Source organism: Podarcis bocagei (assembly GCF_964188305.1).
Source record: "Podarcis bocagei genome assembly, chromosome: 13".
Taxonomy (NCBI): domain Eukaryota; kingdom Metazoa; phylum Chordata; class Lepidosauria; order Squamata; family Lacertidae; genus Podarcis; species Podarcis bocagei.
In genome coordinates this window covers 9807755-9829748 of record NC_138138.1, presented here as the reverse complement: position 1 = coordinate 9829748, position 21994 = coordinate 9807755, and the positions used below count along the sequence as shown (strand labels likewise).

The 21994-nt window shown below is 45.9% G+C and overlaps 1 protein-coding gene across 8 annotated transcripts; it reads left to right on the top strand.

Annotated features, from left to right (window-relative positions):
• Positions 1-3698: 3698 nt before the first annotated feature.
• On the top strand, positions 3699-21295 carry LOC308570953 (uncharacterized protein). Of its 8 annotated transcripts, none has more exons than XM_081166033.1 (6): positions 3699-3857; positions 8329-8386; positions 9134-9227; positions 12506-15772; positions 16175-17523; positions 21156-21295. In XM_081166033.1, exons 1-6 carry the CDS (start codon positions 3842-3844, stop codon positions 21247-21249), a joined length of 4878 nt encoding a protein of 1625 aa, XP_081022159.1. In that variant the 5' UTR covers positions 3699-3841; the 3' UTR covers positions 21250-21295. The 8 variants fall into 8 exon arrangements, with proteins under 8 accessions (XP_081022159.1, XP_081022157.1, XP_081022154.1 ...); XM_081166031.1 differs by having other exon boundaries at positions 15989-17523; XM_081166028.1 differs by having other exon boundaries at positions 15803-17523.
• Positions 21296-21994: the final 699 nt, after the last annotated feature.

Sequence of the window (21994 nt, the reverse complement as noted above, 5' to 3'; positions counted from 1 at the left end):
GGAAGGTTGTGGGATACATGTTTGAAAAAATGTGTACAGTGGTGCCTCGCAAGACGAAAAGAATCCGTTCTGTGATTCTCTTCGTCTAGCGGTTTTTTCGTCTTGCGAAGCAAGCCCATTGACGGATTAGCGGATTAGCGGCTTTTAGCGGCTTATCTGCTAATCGGATCAGCTGATAAGCGACTTAGCGGCTTAGAAAAAGGGGGGAAGGAAAAAAACCAGCAGGAACTCGCAAGACATTGTCGTCTTGCAAAGCAAGTCCATAGGAGATTCGTTTTGCGAAGCACCTCCAAAACGGAAAACTCTTTCGTCTAGCGAGTTTTCCGTCTTGCGAGGCATTCGTCTTGCGGGGCACCACTGTATGTAGTTTCTGGGAAAGTATTCAGTGCTGAGGGGCCAGATCTCAGGATTTGCACAAGCAATCTCTCTCTCTTTCTCTCTCTCTCTCTCTCTCTCTCTCTCTCTCTCTCTCTCTCTCACACACACACACACACACACACAGAGAGACTCTGATCACGTATCAATAAACTTCTCCTATGCCTCATTTCTTGTTTTCTTCCACAATTCTGCTTCTAAGAGCAGCTTGGGACAGCAATATTGAACGGATAATTGGCAAGAAAGTAAACCGTGAAGTGGGCCCTTCCTCTCTCCCTGCTTTCAGTGACATCCTGCTTTTCATTTTTAAAATAGGGAAAGAATCATAGAATCGCAGAGTTGGAAGGGACCCTGACGATCATCTAGTCCAGGGGTCTGCAACCCGCGGCTCCGGAGCCGCATGTGGCTCTTTTACACCTTTGCCGCGGCTCCGGGGCGGATACTAGCGAGGGGAGGAGGCGCATTGTGCGCCCCGACACTCCCCACTGTGGTGGGCGCTGTACTGGCTGTGACGTCGCATGGGGGCGGTGCGTGCGTTAGTCACGCACCGTCCCGACGTCGCCTTCCCGCCTGCCCGCTAGCTACATTGTAAGGGGCATGTACGCTGGTCACTGCATTGAAAGGGGGCATGTACGCTGGTCACTGTTTTGAAGGGGAGTGAAGAACACACACACACAAAAAGGTAACTTGTTAATTTAACATTTATTTCTATGAGGAGGAGTAATTCTGAGGGGTCAAACAAAGAAATAATAAAAAAGTGACAAAAAAGTTATTTTTATAATGACGAGTTTTGCGGCTCCCAGTTTTTTCCCCTTCGGAAACGGGTCCAAGTGGCTCTTTTTGTCTTAAAGGTTGCAGACCCCTGATCTAGTCCAAGCCCTTGCAAGTCAGGAATATGCTGTTGTCCCATACGGGGATCAAACCTCCAACCTTGGCATTATCAGCACCACGCTCTAACCAATTGAGCTATGCTTCAAAAACTTCCAAAGCCACCCCATCATGTATTATTAACAAAATGTGATTATTAAAAAGTTAAGGATAAAACAGACGTATCTGGCGGCTTTTAGTCATATTTGAGTATATTGTGCTGATCTGGGTGAATACATTTTGTGTGAGTTTGAATTTCCTTGAGGCAGAATATAGTATGTTTCTCTGCACAGAGTACAGGCATTTCTCAGTTATGAGTTAATTCTCTGTGGATTTCTACTAATTTATGGTGTAGTATAGTATTGTAAATCATCAATATTCAGTTGGATGGACGGATGGATGGGCAAACAAACAAAACAACCAACTAACCAACCAACCAAGAAATAAAGAAATAAATGAGGTGGGCACCCAGGGGGGCAAAACATTTTGACAATCCCAACTGCTATTGTACCCCATGTGTTTGACTAGACACGATTTTGGGCCTAGGCACGATCCCCAGAACCGAACCCCTGCATAAATTCCTCAACTTGTATGGTTTTAATAGGTTTTATATAGCAAACCCACATTTACTGTAGAAAATCTATTAAAACCATACAAATAATTGTCTCGCCGGTTTGCCCGTTTATACATTTATTCCATTCACATCCCACCTTTCTCTCCAAGGGAGCAGAAGGTGGTGCACTTAGTTCTCCTCCTTCTCCTCTCCATCTTATGCCCAAGACGACACTGTGCGGTAGGTTAGGTGGAGTGGCAGCCACTGACCCACAAGCAGTGGCGTAGCGTGGGGAGTGCAGGGGGGGCCGGCCGCACCGGGCGCAACATCTGGGGGTTAGGGTTAGGGGGCGCAAATCCACGGGTTAGGGGGCGCAAATTACTTGCCTTGCTCCGGGTGCTGACAACCCACGCTACGCCACTGCCCACAAGGCCACCCAAGCGAGCTTCATGGCTGAGAGGGAATTTGAATCCTGGTTTCCCCCAGGTCCTTGTCTGACGCTATAATAATAATAATAATAATAATAATAATAATAATAATAATAATCTGGGCGGCTTCCAACCAAATATCAAAAACAATACAGTGGTGCCTCAGGTTAAGTACTTAATTTGTTCTGGAGGTCCGTTCTTAAACCTGAAACTGTTCTTAACTTGAAGCACCACTTTAGCTAATGGGGCCTCCTGCTGCTGCCGCCGCCGCAGCAGGTGTTCTCATCCTGAAGCAAAGTTCTTAACCCGAGGTACTATTTCTCGGTTAGCGGAGTCTGTAACCTGAAGCGTATGTAACCTGAAGCGTATGTAACCCGAGGTACCACTGTACAGCATCAGACATTAAAAACTTCCCTAAATAGGGCCACCTTCAGGTGTCCTTTAAAAGTAAAATAGTTGTTTAGTGCCTTGACATCTGGTGGGAGGGCGTTCCACAGGGCAGGCGCCACCACCGAGAAGGCCCTCTGCCTGATTCCCTGTAACTTCACTTCTCGCAGCGAGGGAACCTTCAGAAGGCCCTTGGAGCTGGACCTCCGTGTCTGGGCAGAACGATGGGGGTGGAGACGCTCCTTCAGATATACTGGACCGAGGCCGTTTAGGGCTTTAAAGGTCAGCACCAACACTTTGAATTGTGCTCGGAAACGTACAAGAATATAAGAAAAGCTTTGCTGGATGAGGCCAATGGTCCCATCCAGTCCAGCATTCTGTTCTCCCAGTGGCCAACCACCAGATGCCCCGAGGGGAAAACCCACCAACAGGATCTGAGCGCAGGTAGCTATCCATAGCTCTCTCCTGGCCATGAATTTGCTTAGTCCTCTCTGATGTGTTTGTGTGTCCATGTGCCAAAGCAACCGAAAGCGCAATCGTAGGTTTGCGCACTCGGAAGTTAAATCCCATTAAAGTGAAATCTCACTGGAGGTTTTTAAGCAGGTCACCTGCCAGGGACGCTTGAGGGCAGATTCATTCCTGCACGACTCGCGGGTCCCTTCCAACTCTGCAAGTTTAGGGTTCTAAAATTCAGGCACAGGGAGGCATATTTATTTGTTTGCTTCAACTTTTATACTGCTTTTTATCCGAAGATGCCAGGATCTAGTCCTTCCCAGGTAAGGGGGGGGGGCGGAGGTGAGGACTGCAGCCAGAAACACGAACTCGAATCCAAGCCCGGGCTTGGCAGTTGAAATCCTTGCCAAACCGAATTTCGAACTGGATCTGGCTTCGATTTCCGTCTCTCCCCCACCAAATTTTGCACCGCAATTGCTGGACGCGAGCGCTGCTAAAGCGCACGTTCTTCGACGGAGCTGGATCCGCCGCGGGAAGCAGCGCTTAGTTGCGAGGAGGAGGAGGAGGACGGGGCGCAACAGCGGAATCCTGCCCGCGTGACGTCAAAAAGCCTCTGGGTGACGTCACGCCCGCCGTCGCTCAGAGAACCGTCTCCTGGCTGGAGCGGCGGGATGCGGGGCGCGCTCAGTGTCCGGCCCAAGGGGGAGCCGGCAGCAAGCAACGCCCGGCTGCTGCCGAGTTAACAACTGCATACGGGGCTACACTGGGTGTGCAAAACATGGGGAAGAAAAGAGGTGAGCGCCTTTCAATGGGTGGGGGGGAGATGTTAGGGTTAAAGATGTCCGGGATTATTGCCCTGTGAAGGATATCCGTTTAAATATAAAGGGACCCCTGACCATTAGGTCCAGTAGCTTATCTCGCTTTATTGGCCGAGGGAGCCGGCATACAGCTTCCAGGTCATGTGGCCAGCATGACTAAGCCGCTTCTGGCGAACCAGAGCAGCGCACAGAAATGCCGTTTACCTTCCCGCCGGAGCGGTACCTATTTATCTACTTGCACTTTGACGTGCTTTCGAACTGCTAAGTTGGCAGGAGCAGGGACCGAGCAACGGGAGCTCACCCTGTTGCGGGGATTCGAACCGCCGACCTTCTGATTGGCAAGTCCTAGGCTCTGTGGTTTAACCCATGTCTTTCAAGGGGGCGAGGGAGATGTTAGGGTTAAAGCTGTTGGGGGTTATTGCCCTGTGAAGGATACCGGTGTAGAGCCTCCATATTCAGAGGAAATCTACCTCTGCAGAAACCATGCAGAAACCATGCGAAATCCTGAGTACAGTGGTGCCTCGGGTTACAGACGCTTCAGGTTACAGACTCCGCTAACCCAGAAATAGTACCTCGGATTAAGAACTTTGCTTCAGGATGAGAACAGAAAATGTGCTCCGGCGGCGTGGAGGCAGCGGGAGGCCCCATTAGCTAAAGTGGTGCTTCAGGTTTCAGCTTAAGAACGGACCTCCGGAACGAATTAAGTTCTTAACCCGAGGTACCACTGTATCTCTTTCTGAACTTCGGGTGGCCACAGGTTAGGTAAAGGTAAAGGGACCCCTGACCGTTAGGTCCAGTTGTGCCTGACTCTGGGGTTGCGGCGCTCATCTCGCTTTACTGGCCGAGGGAGCCAGCGTACGTACAGCTTCCGGGTTATGTGGCCAGCATGACTAAGCCGCTTCTGGCGAACCAGAGCAGCGCACGGAAACGCCGTTTACCTTCCCGCCGGAGCGGTACCTATTTATCTACTTGCACTTTGACGTGCTTTCGAACTGCTAGGTTGGCAGGAGCAGGGACTGAGCAACGGGAGCTCACCCCGTTGCGGGGATTTGAACCGCTGACCTTCCGATAGGCAAGCCCTAGGCTCTGTTGTTTAGACCACAGTGCCAAACCACAGTTTGTTGGACTACAACTCCCATCATCCATAGCCGGCTGAAGTAGGTTTTAAGGCCAAGGGAGACCTGCAATAAAGTGTTGCTGCCTTGAGTGCCTCTACTCCTCTCCTGCTCTCTTGCTCTCTCCCATTCTCTGGTCCCCCCCGCCCTTCCAACAGTCAAATCAGCATCCCATGATCCCCAAGCACACATATATCTCTTTTGGGTTTTGAGTGGATCCTCCAAAAGGATTTTTTTTTCTACCTCTGCAAATCTTGGGGTTCAACCCAGCCTGTGGTTGCTTGTTATTGTGTATGGCTGATGCTATTTTACCTTCTACAGTGGTACCTCGGTTTAAGAACAGCCCTGTTTATGAACAATTTGGTTTACAAACTCCACAAAACTAGAAATAGTGTCCCAGTTCGGGAACTTTGCCTCGGTCTAAGAACGGAATCTGAATGGTGGAAAGGCACCGGTGGTAGAAGGCCATATTAGGGAAAGTGCACCTCGGTTTAAGAACAGTTTTGGTTTAAGAACGGACTTCCGGAACGGATTAAGTTCGTAAACCGAGGTACCACTGTATATGGATTGGCACTCATGATGGGAGTTTAGTGTGCTCCTAGATATGAAGACTCTAATAGGCATGATTGAGGCTCTCTTAATCCAGACCCTCACTACAGGGAAATTCAGGTTGTGAAACAAACTTGTTTCCCCACCTCTTCTCCACTCCAAAATAAACCAACCACCCTGACAAGGAAAGTAAAGGGTGATGATTGCTTTACATTATATTCTTCAACTGAAAAAATATCTGAGTAAACGCTCAATAATAATGACTGTCACATAATCTCCTTGGAAATGTCTATAAGAATGATTGAATGCTTAGTAAACGCGTCATCTCGAAGTGACCTGAAAGAAGAATTTCCTGGAAAATAAAAGCTGAGTTTCCAGTATGTTGGTACCCTGAATTATTTCCCCTTGGGCTACAATTAAGTAAAATCTGTTGAATTCTAGTAGGTAAAAATATTGATTTTTAGAGCTCTATAACATTTCCCAAGAAGATTTGTTCTACGTTACACTTGAGGATTGCTTATAGACCCACAAGGAAGCTGTGCTTGTCTTTTGAGGTTGTTATCTCTTCCCAAACATAGGAAAGCATTCACACTAATTCACTTTAATGTTCTCTCTTTTTCTGTTAAAACAGATCTGATGACATTCTCTATCACTATTGTCTATATCCATGTGTTAGTGAAGAGTTAGTTTGGATGTTCCTTTCATTAAAAGAAACATAAAAGGACAAATAAATCTGTTTCTTTTGACTCTATAAAAACTGTATTATGGCCACAGATACATAATTTTCAGAATCAGCTGCAAAGTTTGTGTTCCAAACTTTAAAAGATTCATAAGCAACTCTAAAACTTTGTCACAAACTTTTTTAACAATTAAAAGAACGTATATTTACAGGGTTGTCATATATTTGAGTCTCTCTTGTTGCACGGAATCTAAACATTTATTTGTTTTGGAATTTGAAAGTCTCTGTGTGGATTTTTAATACACCTGAACCAATAACCATTCTGATACAGTTTTCTCCCCCTGCCCCAACCACTATTAGCCATTGAAAACATTCTGTGTACATGGGATACTTCTCGTGTGTGCTTGCTCCCTGTCCCTGCACAACCTGTTGTTCATTGGTATTCACCTACCCTGTGTTCCTGACCTACGGTTGGGTTGCAATCTAACTGAAGCACAACCAGCATTGCCACTTACCCTTCCTTTTAAAAAGGTTTTTATTTTATTTTTAAAAAGATATTTATTAAGGTTTCAACATATTACAAAATATGCAAAAAAACACACACAAACAAACGAAAAAAGAATTAAAGAAAAAAAATAGAAGAAAAAAGTAAAAATACAAGATAAAAACAGTTAAAAAAACAGATTGGTCTTTCCATGTCTTATCTTTCATTTGCTTGTTTCCCCGACCTCCTCACACCTACCTTTTTGTATTCCACTTCAAATTAGTTAGTTCAGCAAATCCTTTCCCTCTTTAATTTTATCTTAATCTCTTATCTTAAAATATAATAACTTTAAATTTTCACCTTTTAACAATCCATTTTTACATATTCCTTTTAACATTGCTGCTTAAAACCACTTAACGCCAATGCAACATCATTCTAACATTCATTAATTTTGCAGTATTTCTGTAAATAGTCTTTAAATTTCTTCCAATCTTCTTCCACCGACTCTTCTCCCTGGTCTCGGATTCTGCCGGTCATTTCCGCCAGTTCCATATAGTCCATCACCTTCATCTGCCATTCTTCCAGAGTGCCTTTTAAAAAGGTTTTTAAGAGGAGGAGAGAGTAGTGGACACCAACTTGGACAGCTTAAAACATTAGGATTAGACAAATACATGGAGGATAAGGCTTATCAGTAGCTGCTAAAGCTGATGGCGATGATCTACCTTCACTTTCAGAGGCTGAATACCAGTTTTGGGGAAATCGTAGGAGGGGAGGGGACTGTTGGGCTCAAGTGATGCTTGCAGGCTTCTTCTGGTAGGCAACTGGTTGGCCACTGTGACAACAGGATGCAGGAGTAGATAGATGGGCCCTTGGCCTGATTCAGTAGGTTCTTCATTTTAATTAATTAATAAACATTTTATTGGCATCACATACAAACACCCAAAACAAATCAGTACAGAATTACCACTTCCCCAGTGGCAAAAAACATTTGCTAAAAGAAAGGAGGCAGAGCAGTCTATCGTCACATCACTTGGTCTCCAGGGAGATCAGACGTCGGCAGTGTATTTCAACGACAAAAAACCAAATAGAGATATTTAGCCACTAACTTGGTGAGCTCTTGGTCATTCCCCAGTAATAGAAAATGTATGACTTCCGACTCTGGTTTCCATTTGGGGATACTGTACAGAGTTGATCTAGAAATTGCTGACGGAGATCAGCATATAGTTTACAATTGAGAACCATATGTGTAAGTGTGTTTCCACCCGGTGGTCTTCACATGGGCAAGTTCTTTCTCCTTCCACCCTGCCTAGAACCTTCCCCAAAGGAGGTTGGATGGATTTGAATTAAACCTGGCCAGCGAAAACGCCCTTCTTTCTTGAGTAGCAGAAATTCAAGGTAATTGTGATTAGTTTCATGAGCCCAAGAAAGTTGAAAATAAAGAGGGAATCATGTTTTCTCTGCTGCTACTGTAAGTTCTTGGCGTTCAGTATCCCACAACCTAGTTTTTATTATAGCGTTGGCAGATGGTAGGGACATCATATGTTCCTATCTAGTTTTGAGGATGGATTCCTGTGAGAAACACAGGCTTAAGCTTATTTTTACTTCTGTCTGATTTTATAGGAGGCTGGAGAAAATTTTTCTGTTGTACTGGCCCACCGGAAACGCAGTCTTCAACATGGTGAGCTACACCTCCCTTTTCTTAGTGAAGGCAAGGAGCCCTTTGGATGTTTGGCCCAGGCATGAGATGTATGTCTCATTGATACAGAACAGGAATTTAGTGAATGTATCAACCCATTATATGGGTTTCATCAAACTGCTTGCGAGTTAAAACTCATACCCACTGTAGGGTATGGAGAGCTTGTTGAAGAGCAAGTCACCCAGTTGCATATATTTTGCATAAACTATTCACCCAAGGTGAGAACAATGGAGCTGAACAATGCATGCTTGAAGGAGGTGACTTATTTGAGGCACGTGTTGCTCTTCATTGTGACACTGGCTTGTGCAACCTCAAAAATGCAAACACAGCCCAGTAAAACTGAGGCCCTCTGTGTGGTGCGTTGTGTGTCTGCAATAGCAGGCAAGTACACTAGCAATCAATTTGGGTTCCCTAGCACAAGTTGAAGTTACATTTGTAAGAGAGAGACATAGTGGGTTTTCCACCAATGATGGCCAACAGTGTTGCTGGGAGTCATCAGGACCATAGGGCAAGTTGGAGGAATTCTGGGTGGCCTGCATTTATGGATGAAATTGTTCTGACTTGGGCATCATATAAAATACATATATAGGTCTGGCTATGACTACGGTCCCCTCTTATCCCCCACTTTAAGAAAACATTTCCACATCTGTCAATACATGTTAAAGTTTTGGTTACTATCGCTGTCTGTCCAACAAGCCCTGAAATTATTTGTTGTCTTGTGTCTTTTAGCCTTAATATCGCTTCGTCTGAGCAATTTAAGCCTCCCTCAGAGCTAGACCCCTCGGAACCAGACCCCTCAGAGATAGAGCCAGACCAGGACCTGGTAATTCATTCTATATCTTCATTATATTGCCATCCCTAATTCAGATGGACTGCTTAGAGAACATTTGTTTCAGGTGGTATACAGATATAGTTGTTCATACCAATGCATTTGAGGGAGGTGTGTTAATTTGTGGTGGACAAACAGCAAGGCATCTTCGGGTACCTTTGAGATTTAAAAGATTTGTTGCACTGGGGGGGGGGGGTCACCAACCTTTTTGGCCCATTTTGAGAAGTTACAAAATGGCCACCATGGCTGGGTGGGGTGGGGTTGCAATGTTAAACACCATGGCTGAGGGAGACATGGCATAACACAAAATTAGACACTGCAGTCCTTAATGTCCACACACCCCACGCCCCATCGTAGGACAACATCCTGGTTACTGTGGGAAGTCAGGTGTGTGCTGATGGTCTCAGTTGTGGAGGTGACACAGTACTGATTCCCCACCTGCCCACAATGACACTGTATTATAAAACTGCAGGCTATTGCAATAATACTGCCGTTGTTCTTATCTGTTTACAGTTTATCCAATAAACCATTTCCATTTTTTTATAAAAAGTTTGTTATATTGATTTCTTATTTTTCTGGTAAGTTTTGCCATTTCTGCATATCCCGTAAGTTTTTGCATCCATTCTTCTTATTTGGGATTTCTTCTTCTTTCTATTTTTGGGCAAGGAACATTCTTGCTGCTGTAGTCGCATAAATGAATAAATTTCTATACAACTTGGGTAGTTCTGTCCCTATAATTCCCAAAAGGAAGGCTTCTGGGTGTGTTTTTTGTTTTTTTGTTTTTACAAACGTTATTTTAAACATCTTTTTCAATTCATTATATATAATTTACCAGTAAGATTTAACCTTACTACAAGACCACCACATATGATAAAAAGAATGTTCTTTACATTTCCAACACTTATTTGATTTAGATTTATACATTTCCCCCCCTTAACTCTGTGTTAGATACCACTGATATATTATATTCATATATTTTTCTACCACTGCATCAGTTTTAGGCCTGGTCAATTGCCATGGCTTTCTGCAAAGCATACAGTGGGTTGTAGAGGATGAAGGCTGAAGCTAGATAGGATTTCTCAGGGAGAGGGACTATCCATAGTGTGTATATGCTCAGTACTGACACGACTGCTTAGCTCTTTCTGGTTGCTAAATCACCAGTTCAGTGCAGCGTAAAAAGAATAGTAGCATTTATGTGTGCTATGGGAAGGAGTGTTAGGATTCTTGCTCCGTGCTTGCAGTCATGGGATTGTTCTCTATCACACGGCGGTGTATGTTTTCATTCCACGGTGTGGGAAGTGACGGAGACAGGAAGTTTTGTACTACTGTGTTCCGGAATGTAGGACTATTGTCCTTTGTTTCTTTCTCTTTGCTGTCTGATGAGAAAGAGGAAGGAGCTAAGTCAGAATGCTCCGAGTGTATTATATGTAAATAAAAGTAGATTAGCCAAAATGCTGAGCTATTGAGTCTATTATGCGAACTGCAGATACTCTGCAGGATCCCTAAGCTTGCTAATGCCTCTTGGTATCAGTCGCTGTGATGTTCGGGTTGGAGAAAGCTTTTGAAGCTCCCGAATGATCGACCAGGAAGGAGAGAACATGCCAGTAGGGCATGTGTCTCTGCCAGGGTCCTACACGCGAGTAGGACGATCCTAACAAGGAGAGGATATATTAAGATCTACCCACTCTGGAAGAATGGCAGATGAAGGTGATGGACTATATGGAATTGGCGGAAATGACTGGCAGAATCCGAGACCAGGGAGAAGAGTCGGTGGAAGAAGATTGGAAGAAATTTAAAGACTATTTACAGAAATATTGTAAAATTAATGAATGTTAGAATGATGTTGGATAGAAACTAAGTGGTGTTCAGCTGTAATACTATAAGGGAATATGAAAAAATGGATTATTAATAGGTAAAAATTTAATGTTACAATATTTTAAGATTAAAGACTAGGATAAACAAAGAGGGTAAGGATTTGCTGAACCAACAAACCGAACTGGAATACAAAAAAGGGAGGCGTGAGGAGGTCCGGGAAACAAGCTAATGGAAAATAAGTAATGGAAAGATTGAGTTGTTTTTAACCATTTTTTTTCTTTTGTATTTTCTTCTTTTTTATTTTCTATTTTGTAATATTTTGAAAATCTTAATAAATATTTTATATAAAAAAGGAGAGGATATATTAATTGCAATTTATCCCTCCAGGCTCCCACAAGTGTGGGTTCAACAGAGTTTCCAAGTCCGATCCTTGGCAGTAAAACTAAAAGCATAGGAATTAGGCTGAAAAACCTTGTTTTGAGTCCAGCTATGAAGTAAGCTGGCTTCCCTCCTCTTACCCTGCTTAATAAAGAACCAGGCGACAACTTTCCAGAGATGGAAAGAAGATAAAGTTCCTACCAGAGAAGAATGGCAGATGAAGGTGATGGACTGTACTGAAATGGCTAAAATGACTGGAAGAATCAGAAATCAGGAAGACCAAAATTTTAATACGGAATGGGGAAAATTTATAATTTATCTTAAAAGACCACTGTAAACAGTTAAAATCGTTAGTAGGATTGGAATATCACTTGTAGTTTAAGGGCGAATTCTGGACACAGTGGAGATGTAAAAGATTTGGATCATCATAAAACATGCAGGAGGAAATGATTAATAATAGGACCCCCAAAGGGGAGGATAGAAGTCCAGGAGATTCCTTGGAATCTTGTTTTTATGATTCATGTTTGATATATCTCTGTGAAATTTTAACTTGAAAAACCAAATAAATATTTTTTTTAAAAAAATTACTTTATAATCATGCATTGGTTCCATCAGTAAAAACTATGCAGGCAAAATATTACGGTATAACCAGCTTCAGGCATGTGTCAGCTTCAGAGCATCCAACTCTGGTCAAAGGAAGAGTGAGAGGAACAGGAAGTGCTATATGCTCCTTCCTCTCCAGGAGAGGAAGGGGAAATGACATCACACAGAGTCCTCTCTACCAGTTGTATTTCTATGGTCTATCTACCTATCAGCAATACGGCTCTGTGGACTTAGCCCCTTCTGATGCTAACTAGCAAGAATATGCATCTGTCAGGTTGGGCTGCCAATTTCTCACATTATGTTCTTCCCCTCTCTCACCCATCCTAAGGGCTTTCAAGTAATGTATCTGGTTAAGAGCCCAGACCCCTGCCTGCCTATCAGCAAAAAGGGTGTCTCTTTAACTTCGTAAGTCAACTCCTATTTTGAATGTAAGGTGTCGGTGGTCATACACACATACTATTTCTTTCCCCAAACAGGAAGATGGCTTGTATGTTGAGAATGAGATACAAACTTCGAAAGTGGATATCCCAGAAGGAAATAGGTGGAGGTGGTCTCGATTACACAAAGAGGTAGAGCAGCAAACCTCAAGGACGGCTGTACTCATTCCAGAGATAGAGACGTCATCCGAGGCGGACGTTCAGGTCCAAACCTCGTTTTCGAGCCTACCAAGAGGAAGGGAGGCCCAGGCGCAAACTTCATTTCTCTCCCTGCGGTCTCCAACCCCAGCAGAAAATGACGCTCAAGTGCAAACTTCATTTATGGAATTGCCAAGAGAGGCGGAAGCTCAGGTGCAAACATCCTTGCTTTCGTTGCCTGGAGAAAAGGAGAGGCATGCCCAAACCTCGTTTAGCTCGTTGCCAGAAAGGAGGTCTGTGGCATCTTTTGCAGGATCTGCCCAGTCCTCTTCCTCCTATCTAGAGTTGTTGGAGAAGTTTCCCTCTCTGCCCATGTTATCTGAGGCGCAGGTGCAGACCTCACATCTTGACATAAGAGTTCCTTCGGAGATAGACATCCAGTTGCAGACTTCGTTTTCGGACTACATGTCAGAAAGAGAGTATGCGTCCTCCTCTGAGCCCCAGAGTAAGCTATCACCCCAGTCATCAGTGATAGAACAAACCACGATATATCCCGTATATATTGATACTGGGGTACAAACTTTACCTGTGGAAATACCGCCCGGCAACGACTGGCGTTCTGCGCGGTTAAATACTGCGGCCCAGGTGCAAACGTCCTTTGCTTCGATGACAGACCAATGGCCAATGCTTGGGTTAGGAAAAAACGAGACAGCAGGAGACGTGGAATCCCTTTTTTCCATAGAAGAGGCACCTCTGCCTTTTGAACGGGCTGAAAGAGCTATGCAGACATCTGAGACGTTGCTTCGGCAGTGGAAGAAATTGCATTCATCACCGCCACAAACTGATGCACAGGTGCAAACCTCCACCTTTGAACTGCTCAAGAAGCTTTCTTTGCTATCCCGGATTCAGAGCATGGAATCAGCTTCCCGTGCCGAGTTACTAAAGAAAGCTTCCTCCCTGTCAGTGGGTGAACCCCACATGCAAACTTCAAGTCCTGAATTACTGAGGAAGGCTTCTTCTTGGTCAAACTCTGGGGTCCAAGACCAGATCTTAAGTGATGAGCTGCTGAAGAAGCGTCCATCTTCGGCACAGGTGCTTAGAACCTCAGATTATGAACTGGCAAGGTTGTTATCTCCCAAGTCAACAACCAAGGAGGCCCAGATACAAACATCTGAGGTAGAACTCATTAATAAACTTTTGTCAGATAGGTCAACAGACACTCTCTTCCGAAAGTCCTCTTCTGCGTCATATATCAAACCCCAGGAGAGGACCTCAGACATTGATTTCCCAAAGTCCCATTCTGCATCATTTGCAAAAACTCCGGAGAAGATATTGGACAGTGATTTCCAAAGCTACACTTCCATGTCACATGCTGAACCCCAGAAGAAGGTATCAGACACTGATTTTCAAAAGTACTCTTCTTTGTCATTGATTGAAGGTGGGGATGATAATCAAGAAGCTTTAACAGAAGGGAAGGAGCACCTTATTACCCCACAGGTGATGGAAGCTCAGATCCGCAAATGGTATCATGAACTCCCAGAGGTTCAGACCTCAGCCTCTCAAAAAGAGCCTCTTTGGAAGCCAACAATTGACAGTGAGGTACAAACATCACATGTTGAAATACCACATGGAAACAAGTGGCGTGAATCACGTTTGCAAACCGAAGCTCAGGTGCAGACTTCAGGGCTTAAAGTACCTGTGGAAAAAGTGGAATCCTTTCCCCAACTGCAGAAGGCTAACCAGACCCAAACATCCTTGCTTGAAATATGGCGAGCAAGAGAGTTAGCTGAAGCCCAGAACCAGACTTGCAGCTTTGATGAAGCCGAAACAGAGGAGTTCCCTCATGCATTACTAGTTGATAGCCACGCACAAACATCAGATTTTGACTTTTGGAAAGCAAAGGAACAAATGGATATTGAAACACAGACTTCAGTAGACAAAATTCTACAGCAAGGGATCAGGCCTTCTCCCACTGAACAGGTTGACAAGCTGGTGCAGACATCTTTTCTTGATCTGGGGAAATCAAAAGACTACATGCAGCAGAAGGCATCTGAGACAGACTTAACGGAGCCTGAAAGAACGTATTTCACCCCATTACAAAGTGACTTTGAAGTGGAGACTGATACTCAGGCACAACGCTCCATCTCTGATTTCCTAGAGGCACGAAAAGAGTCTCCTCTGGTGCAACAAACCAATGCTGAGGTGCAAACCTCAAATGTCGAAATACCTGCGGGGAGCTCGTGGCGTTCATCACGCTTGCATTCTGATGTTCAACAGCAAACTTCACTGGAATTTGACGAGGAAGAATCAGAAGCTTTTCCCTCATCACAAAAGGACATCCAGTCACAAACCTCCCTTCTTGACATATGGAAGGCGAAACAGCTCCATGATGCCCAGATCCAAACTTCTTGGATGGATTTCCCAACAGATGTGGAAGATCCTTTTATCTCACCACAGTCTGAAAGCCCATCTGAGTACTTTATGCCTGAGGAAGAACAGTCTCCTCCACCAGCCCTACTGGATGCTCAGATGCAAACCTCACTCCTTGACATCTGGAAGGCAAAAGAACTCCATAATGCCCAGAAGCAGACTTCTTGGATAGATGTGCCAGAATCCATGGAAGAACCTTTTCTCCCACCACAGTCTGAAAGCCCAATTGAGCCACCTATGCTTGAGATGGAAGAGGCTCCTCTACCAGGCAGAATGGACAACCAGGTGCAAACCTCCTTCTCTGACAGGTGGTGGAAGAAAGAACGAGTGGACGCTGAGATGCAAAGTTCCCTGGCAGATTTGCCACAGGGCAACAAGGTTGTGCCTCTTCTCCCACCACAGTCTGAAAGCCCAATTGAGCCAGCTGAGCTTGAGATGGAAGAGGCTCCTCCTCCAGCCAGAATGGAAAACCAGGTGCAAACCTCCTTCTCTGACATATGGCGGAAGAAAGAACGAGCGGACGCTGAGATGCAAAGTTCCTTAGCAGATTTGCCACAAGTCACCAAGGTCGTGCCCCTCCTACCAGAAAGCCCAATTGAGCCAGCTGTGGTTGACATAAAAGAGGCTCGTCCTCCAAGCAGAATGGACAACCAGGTGCAAACTTCCTTCTCTGACATATGGTGGAAAAAAGAACGAGCGGACGCTGAGATGCAAAGTTCCCTGGCAGATTTGCCACAAGTCACGAAGGTGGTGCCTCTGCTACCACAGCCTGAAAGCCCAACTGAGACACCTGAGCTTGAGATAAAAGAGGCTGCTCCAGATTGCAGAATGGACAACCAGGTGCAAACCTCCTTCTCTGATATATGGCGGAAAAAAGAACGAGCAGATGCTAAGATCCAAAGTTCCTTAGCAGATTTGCCACAAGTCACGAAGGTGGTGCCTCTGCTACCACAGCCTGAAAGCCCAACTGAGCCAGCTGTGGTTGAGAAAGAAGAGGCTGCTCCTCCAGCCAGAATGGACAACCAGGTGCAAACCTCCTTCTCTGACGTATGGCGGAAGAAAGAACGAGCTGACGCTGAGATGCAAAGTTCTCTGGGAGATTTGCCACAGGTCACCAAGGTAGTGCCCCTCCTACCACAGCCTGAAAGCCCAACTGAGCCAGCTGTGGTTGAGATAAAAGAGGCTGCTCCTCCAGGCAGAATGGACAACCAGGTACAAACCTCCTTCTCTGACATATGGCGGAAAAAAGAGCGAGCTGACGCTGAGATGCAAAGTTCCCTGGCAGATTTGCCACAAGGCACCAAGGAGGTGCTTCTCCCATCACAAGCTGAAAGCCCAATACAGTCACCCATGCCTGACTCAGTAGATACAGCTCCTGAATTTCCTCCCCCAATTGAAGCTAAGGAGCCAACTTCCTTACCTGAAATGCCTGAGACGATGAAGCCAGTGGATGCTCCAAAGTCACTTCCCCCATCACCAAGTGACAGCAAGGACCAGACCTCCCAGCCTGATATGCAGACGCCAGAAGAATTACCCAAAGCACAGGAGCAGTCTTCCAAGACCAGTTTGGCAAGTGCCAAAGCTGTAACTCCTGTCTCATCACACACGTCTTTCAGCCCTGTTCCATCACAAACTGCTGTCTCTCCCGCCCACTCTCGCACTGCTGTATCTCCTGCCCTCTCTCGCACTGCTGTCTCTCCCGCCCACTCTCGCACTGCTGTCTCTCCCGCCCACTCTCGCACTGCTGTCTCTCCTGCCCTCTCTCGCACTGCTGTATCTCCCGCCCACTCTCGCACCGCTGTCTCTCCTGCCCTCTCTCGCACTTCTGTCTCTCCTGCCCACTCTCGCACCGCTGTCTCTCCTGCCCACTCTCGCACTGCTGTCTCTCCTGCCCTCTCTCGCACTGCCTCTCCCTCCCACTCTCGCACTGCTGTCTCTCCTGCCCTCTCTCGCCCTGCTGCCTCTCCAGCTTCCTCCCATTCTGCTGTTTCTCCTGTCCCACCATACACTCCTGCATCTCCTGCTGCATCAGAAATTCTCAGCCCAGTTCGACCACCCCCACCTGCATCGCTGTACGCAGAGGAGCAGCACTCTGACCTCGCAGAGCAGAAAAGAGCTTCGATGGAAAAAACACTGCTGGAATTATGGAGCACACGAGAGGAGGCCGAGGTTCAAAAGCAAACTGACCAACTTCAGCTTCACCTCGAGGATTTGCCTTTATTCCCAAAGCTGGAAGACAGCCAGGTGGAGATTGCAGAGGTGATGAAAGCTGAAGGGAAGAAACCAAAACAAGTTTCTAAAGTGCAGAAAAAGTCGAAACCTCCTGCGTTTGCTGAAGCCCAGGTCCAGACCTCGTTTGTCGAAATACCCCGGGGGAAGAAATGGCGTGCATCTCGCATATTTGCAGAGGCCCAAGTCCAGACTTCTTTTCAAGACCTCCATGTGAAAGAAAGGGCACCGGTTTTGCGTGATCACGTGTCAGCCAAAAGGTAGGAGACGAATACTGCTCTGCTGTAGCTTTACTGTGCTGTGATGGTTTTCATTCCTGTTCTGCGGTCTACCTCTGCTTCAGAGGTTGACAGCTAAAGCACATGAGTAGAAACCTGGAAGGTGGGCTCTCCGCGTTAATTGCTCCCTGTAACAGTGGTACCTCGGGTTACATATGCTTTAGGTTACATACACTTCAGGTTACAGACTCTGCTAACCCAGAAATAGTACCGTGGGTTAAGAACTTTGCATCAGGATGAGAACAGAAACCGTGCTCCACTGGCGCGGCAGCAGCAGGAGGCCCCATTAGCTAAAGTGGTGCTTCAGGTTAAGAACAGTTTCGGGTTAAGTACGGACCTCCAGAACAAATTAAGTACTTAACCCGAGGTACCACTGTACATACAAAGCTGGAGCATTGGGGAGAGGTTTTAAAGCAAGCTTCAGTGGCGTAGCTAGAGGGGCCTTGGCCCCAGGCACAAAATTCTGAGATGGTGCAACCAGGCATCCCAACGTAGGCACCAGCTTCCATGGGGATCCTTGTCCCGGCGAAAGTGGCAGAGCAACCTAGCTCCACAATGAGCAGGCACAGAAAGGGAGGCAGGCAAGGCATAGCTCCTTTCTGTGAGCATTGGAGGGATTTACCCGTCAGCACATAGTTGACTTCTTAATTGCTGAGGGGGACTTGTGCACACAGGCAGGCCTGTCCCATATCACCGCCTGAGGCAAAACAGGGACGCGCTGCACTGTGCACATGTTGTGCGCCACTGCCCCCTTCCCTCCTTCCCCCTTTCTGGGGTCGCACATCAGCGGCTTCCAGGATCCGGCGAGATCTTGCAAGAGCCCTGCGAGATCGTGCAAGGCCTCTGTGTAATTTTGCGGGGCTCTCGTGGGGATCCCGCCGGAAGCGTTGCCTTGCCCCTTGCCGTGGGGGCAACAGAGCGCCCCGCCAAGAAATGCCAAAACTGTCTTCAAAAACTGAAGAGTTCTGCTTTGAAATAGCAAAGTTTTCGCATCTCTGCTGGCTCTAGCAGGTCTGACCTGATCTTTTTTTAAAAAATAAATAAATGCATTAACAGTGGATGAAAACTGGGAGTTGTACAACAGAAAGTTGTACAGATGCCCCACCAAAAATATGTGCCCGGGATACTGCAAATATGCTAACAGTTGGTGTGGAGGTGCCCCCCCCCCACTTTAGATAGGTTGTTCTGTGTGTAGACAGAAAGCAATGAAATCTGAACAGGAAACTGAAAGACAAAGAGACTTGGGAAATCTCAGGAGGACTTAGTAGGAATACAATGAGTTGACAATGACACTGTCTGGATTCCCCATAAAAACTGAGTGTTTTATTATATTCATTCCAGACTAAACTGCTAGTGTGGAAGCTTCCCTTGTAAGGCAATTGGATGGATCCAGATTAAGTGAGTCACATTTAGTTCCCACTGAAATCAACAGGTTCTTAACTTCAGTTGGTGCAAAATTCAGCAGCGAGGTTGCTCACCGGGACAAGATGGTTTGATCATATTACACAGGTCCTGGTCTGACCGCACTGGCTGCCAATTAGTTTCCAGACCCAGTGCTGGTTTTGACCTATAAACCCTTAAATGGTTCAGGACCGCAGTACCTCAAGGACCGCCTTTCCCTGTAGGAACCAACCTGGACCCTGCAATAATAACCCAAGGCCTTCTTTGTGAGCCTCCTTGTGCCCTCCATCTTTCCCAGCATCAGGGTCTTTTCCAGGGAGTCTTCTCTTCTCATGAGGTGGCCAGAGTATTGGAGCCTCAGCTTCAGGATCTGTCCTTCCAGTGAGCACTCAGGGCTGATTTCCTTAAGAATGGAGAGGTTTGATCTCCTTGCAGTCCATGGGACTCTCAAGAGTCTCCTCCAGCACCATAATCCCTGCCAAGAAAACTCCATGGACAAGGACACATTCTACTCATGTAAATGTCCACGACTGGACCTAATGGTCAGGGGTCCCTTTACCTTTACATGAAAGGTCCGAAGGGTGGCAACATGAGAACGGGCCTTTTCTGCGGTGGCTCCCGATTTGTGGAATGCTCTCCCCAGGAAGACTCGCCTGTTGCCTTCATTCCATATCTTTAGGTCCCAAGCAAAAGCGTCCCCCTTCTCCCAGGCCTTTGGCTTATTAAACAATCTACAGCCTTTTGAACTGTGTGCGGGTGGAGTAGGGGGTTGTTACTGTTTTGTTTGTTCGTATGCAATGCAGTTTTGTGTTTTGGTATAATAATAAATAAATCTTTATTGCAGTCCAGAGACCCATAGAACAATTTCAGAACAAAATACAGTTAAGACAGCCAACCAGAAAAGAGAGAGAAACTGAGGCGGTCATTTTGTTTTGTTTCAAGCTTGATGGTCTTTGTTTCTTTTGACTTCTGAAAGAAACTTTGCCACAGCCAGTGTAATATCACTAGACCTGTCAGCCAAAAGATATTTAATATAGGAGGCTTCAGATTTTCCTGGCAGATTTGCCAGTAGGGGTTTGATCCCTTGCTTGCCCATAAAAGGTAAAGGTAAAGGGTCCCCTGACCATTAGGTCCAGTCATGGCCGACTTTGGGGTTGCGGCGCTCATCTTGCTTTATTGGCCGAGGGAGCCGGCATACAGCTTCTGGGTCATGTGGCCAGCATGACTAAGCCACTTCTGGCAAACTAGAGCAGTGCACGGAAACACTGTTTACCTTTCCGCTGTAGTGGTACCTATTTATCTAATTGCACTTTGATGTGCTTTCAAACTGCTGGGTTGGCAGGAGCAGGGACTGAGCAACGGGAGCTCACCCCAACGTGGGGATTCAAACCGCCGACCTTCTGATCGGCAAGCCCTAGGCTCTGTGGTTTAACCCACAGCGCCACCCGCATCCCTGCTTGCCCATACTGCTCACAGTTGCAGTAAGATATGCTTCATGCAATCGACGTCCTGAGAACATAAACAAAGCCTGTTCGGATAAGGGTTGCCTCTCAGCCTACCATTTAGCACTTCCAGAGGAAATACATTTAGCCTGGCTTTGGTAAATAAATGCTGATAGGTTGGTACAGAATTGTTTTTATATTGAAAACTGCCCTGTGATCCTCGGATGACGGTATAGAAATGTAATAAATAAATAAAATCATTTCATTGGGACCAAAGTGTAGCTTCATGTGGATCCATCCCATTAGTCTCCCCCCCAACCCTCACAACCACCAGAGAATTGAAGGTGAGAATTGAAAGAGAGATCACCGTTTATGCTGTGTTCATGTCTTCCATTCTTGTCTCTGAGAAATGAGCCTGGATAGCTCAGTTGGTTAGAACATGGTGCCGATAATGCCAGGGTTGCAGGTTCAATCCCCGTATGGGACAACTGCATCTTCCTGCTTTGCAGTCGATTGGACCAGATGAGCGTCAAAGTCTCTTTCAATTCTACAGTTCTATGATTCTTTCCCTGACTATTTTAATACTCCATCCTGACATTCTGGTGCTAAATAGGTTTGGAGGATCTTCATATTCTTTCAAAAACAAGCAAAGCCTGTTTGGGCCAGAAAGCAACAGAGGGCTGAATGAATTGTGACTGTTCACCATGCAAAGGGGCTGCCCTCAAAATAGTTACCTGCATCCGAAAACCCTTCCCTTTTCTTGTCTTTCAGGGTACCAAGGGGACCGAAGCGAGCAGCACCAGTATCCGTGCACTTACACGTAAAGATGTCTCCAAAGCGTCAAACTAGCAATGAAAAGAAATAGTGAATTCTTGAATTTAAAGAAATAAAAGATTGCAAAATACCAGAAACTTAACCAACGGCTATTTCTGTAGGTGGGTGAGCAAACACAGAAGCAGGCGGAGGTGTGCGAAGGGGCGCGAATAAGGACCGGTGCAGCAAAGCCGTCATTAGGGAAAAATGCATGAACAACTGGTGCACATTTTAGTTGCAGAAAGGCTGTGGGATGGCACACAGTCCATGCGTGTGCGTGTTTTGTCTGTAATGCAACTGTAAGTCAACACCCCTGTAATCCCACTTCAAATATTTTAGTCATGGATTCAACAGCATGGGGAAAGGCAAGTTAGTGACAGCAGATGTAGACTCTCAGGATGTACCCAGCGGTTTAGACCACAGCACCACCCGTGTCACTGCACACAGCATACTAGAGTGACTATAGTAAGGTGGGACTTATACAGGATATGTTAATATGTGTGGTGTAGTGGTTCAGAGTGGTGGACTCATAATCTGGTGAACTGGGTTTGATTCCCCGCTCCTCCACATGCAGCTGCTGGGTGACCTTGGGCTTGTCACACTTCTCTGAAGTCTCTCAGCCTCACTCACCTCACAGAGTGTTTGTTGTGGGGGAGGAAGGGAAAGGAAATTGTTTGCCGCTTTGAGACACCTTTGGGTAGTGATAAAGCGGGATATCAAATCCAAACTCTTCTTCTTTTTCTTCTTCTTACTGAGCCAATGCATACGGACAATGCCTGTTTGAGAAAATGTGTGCA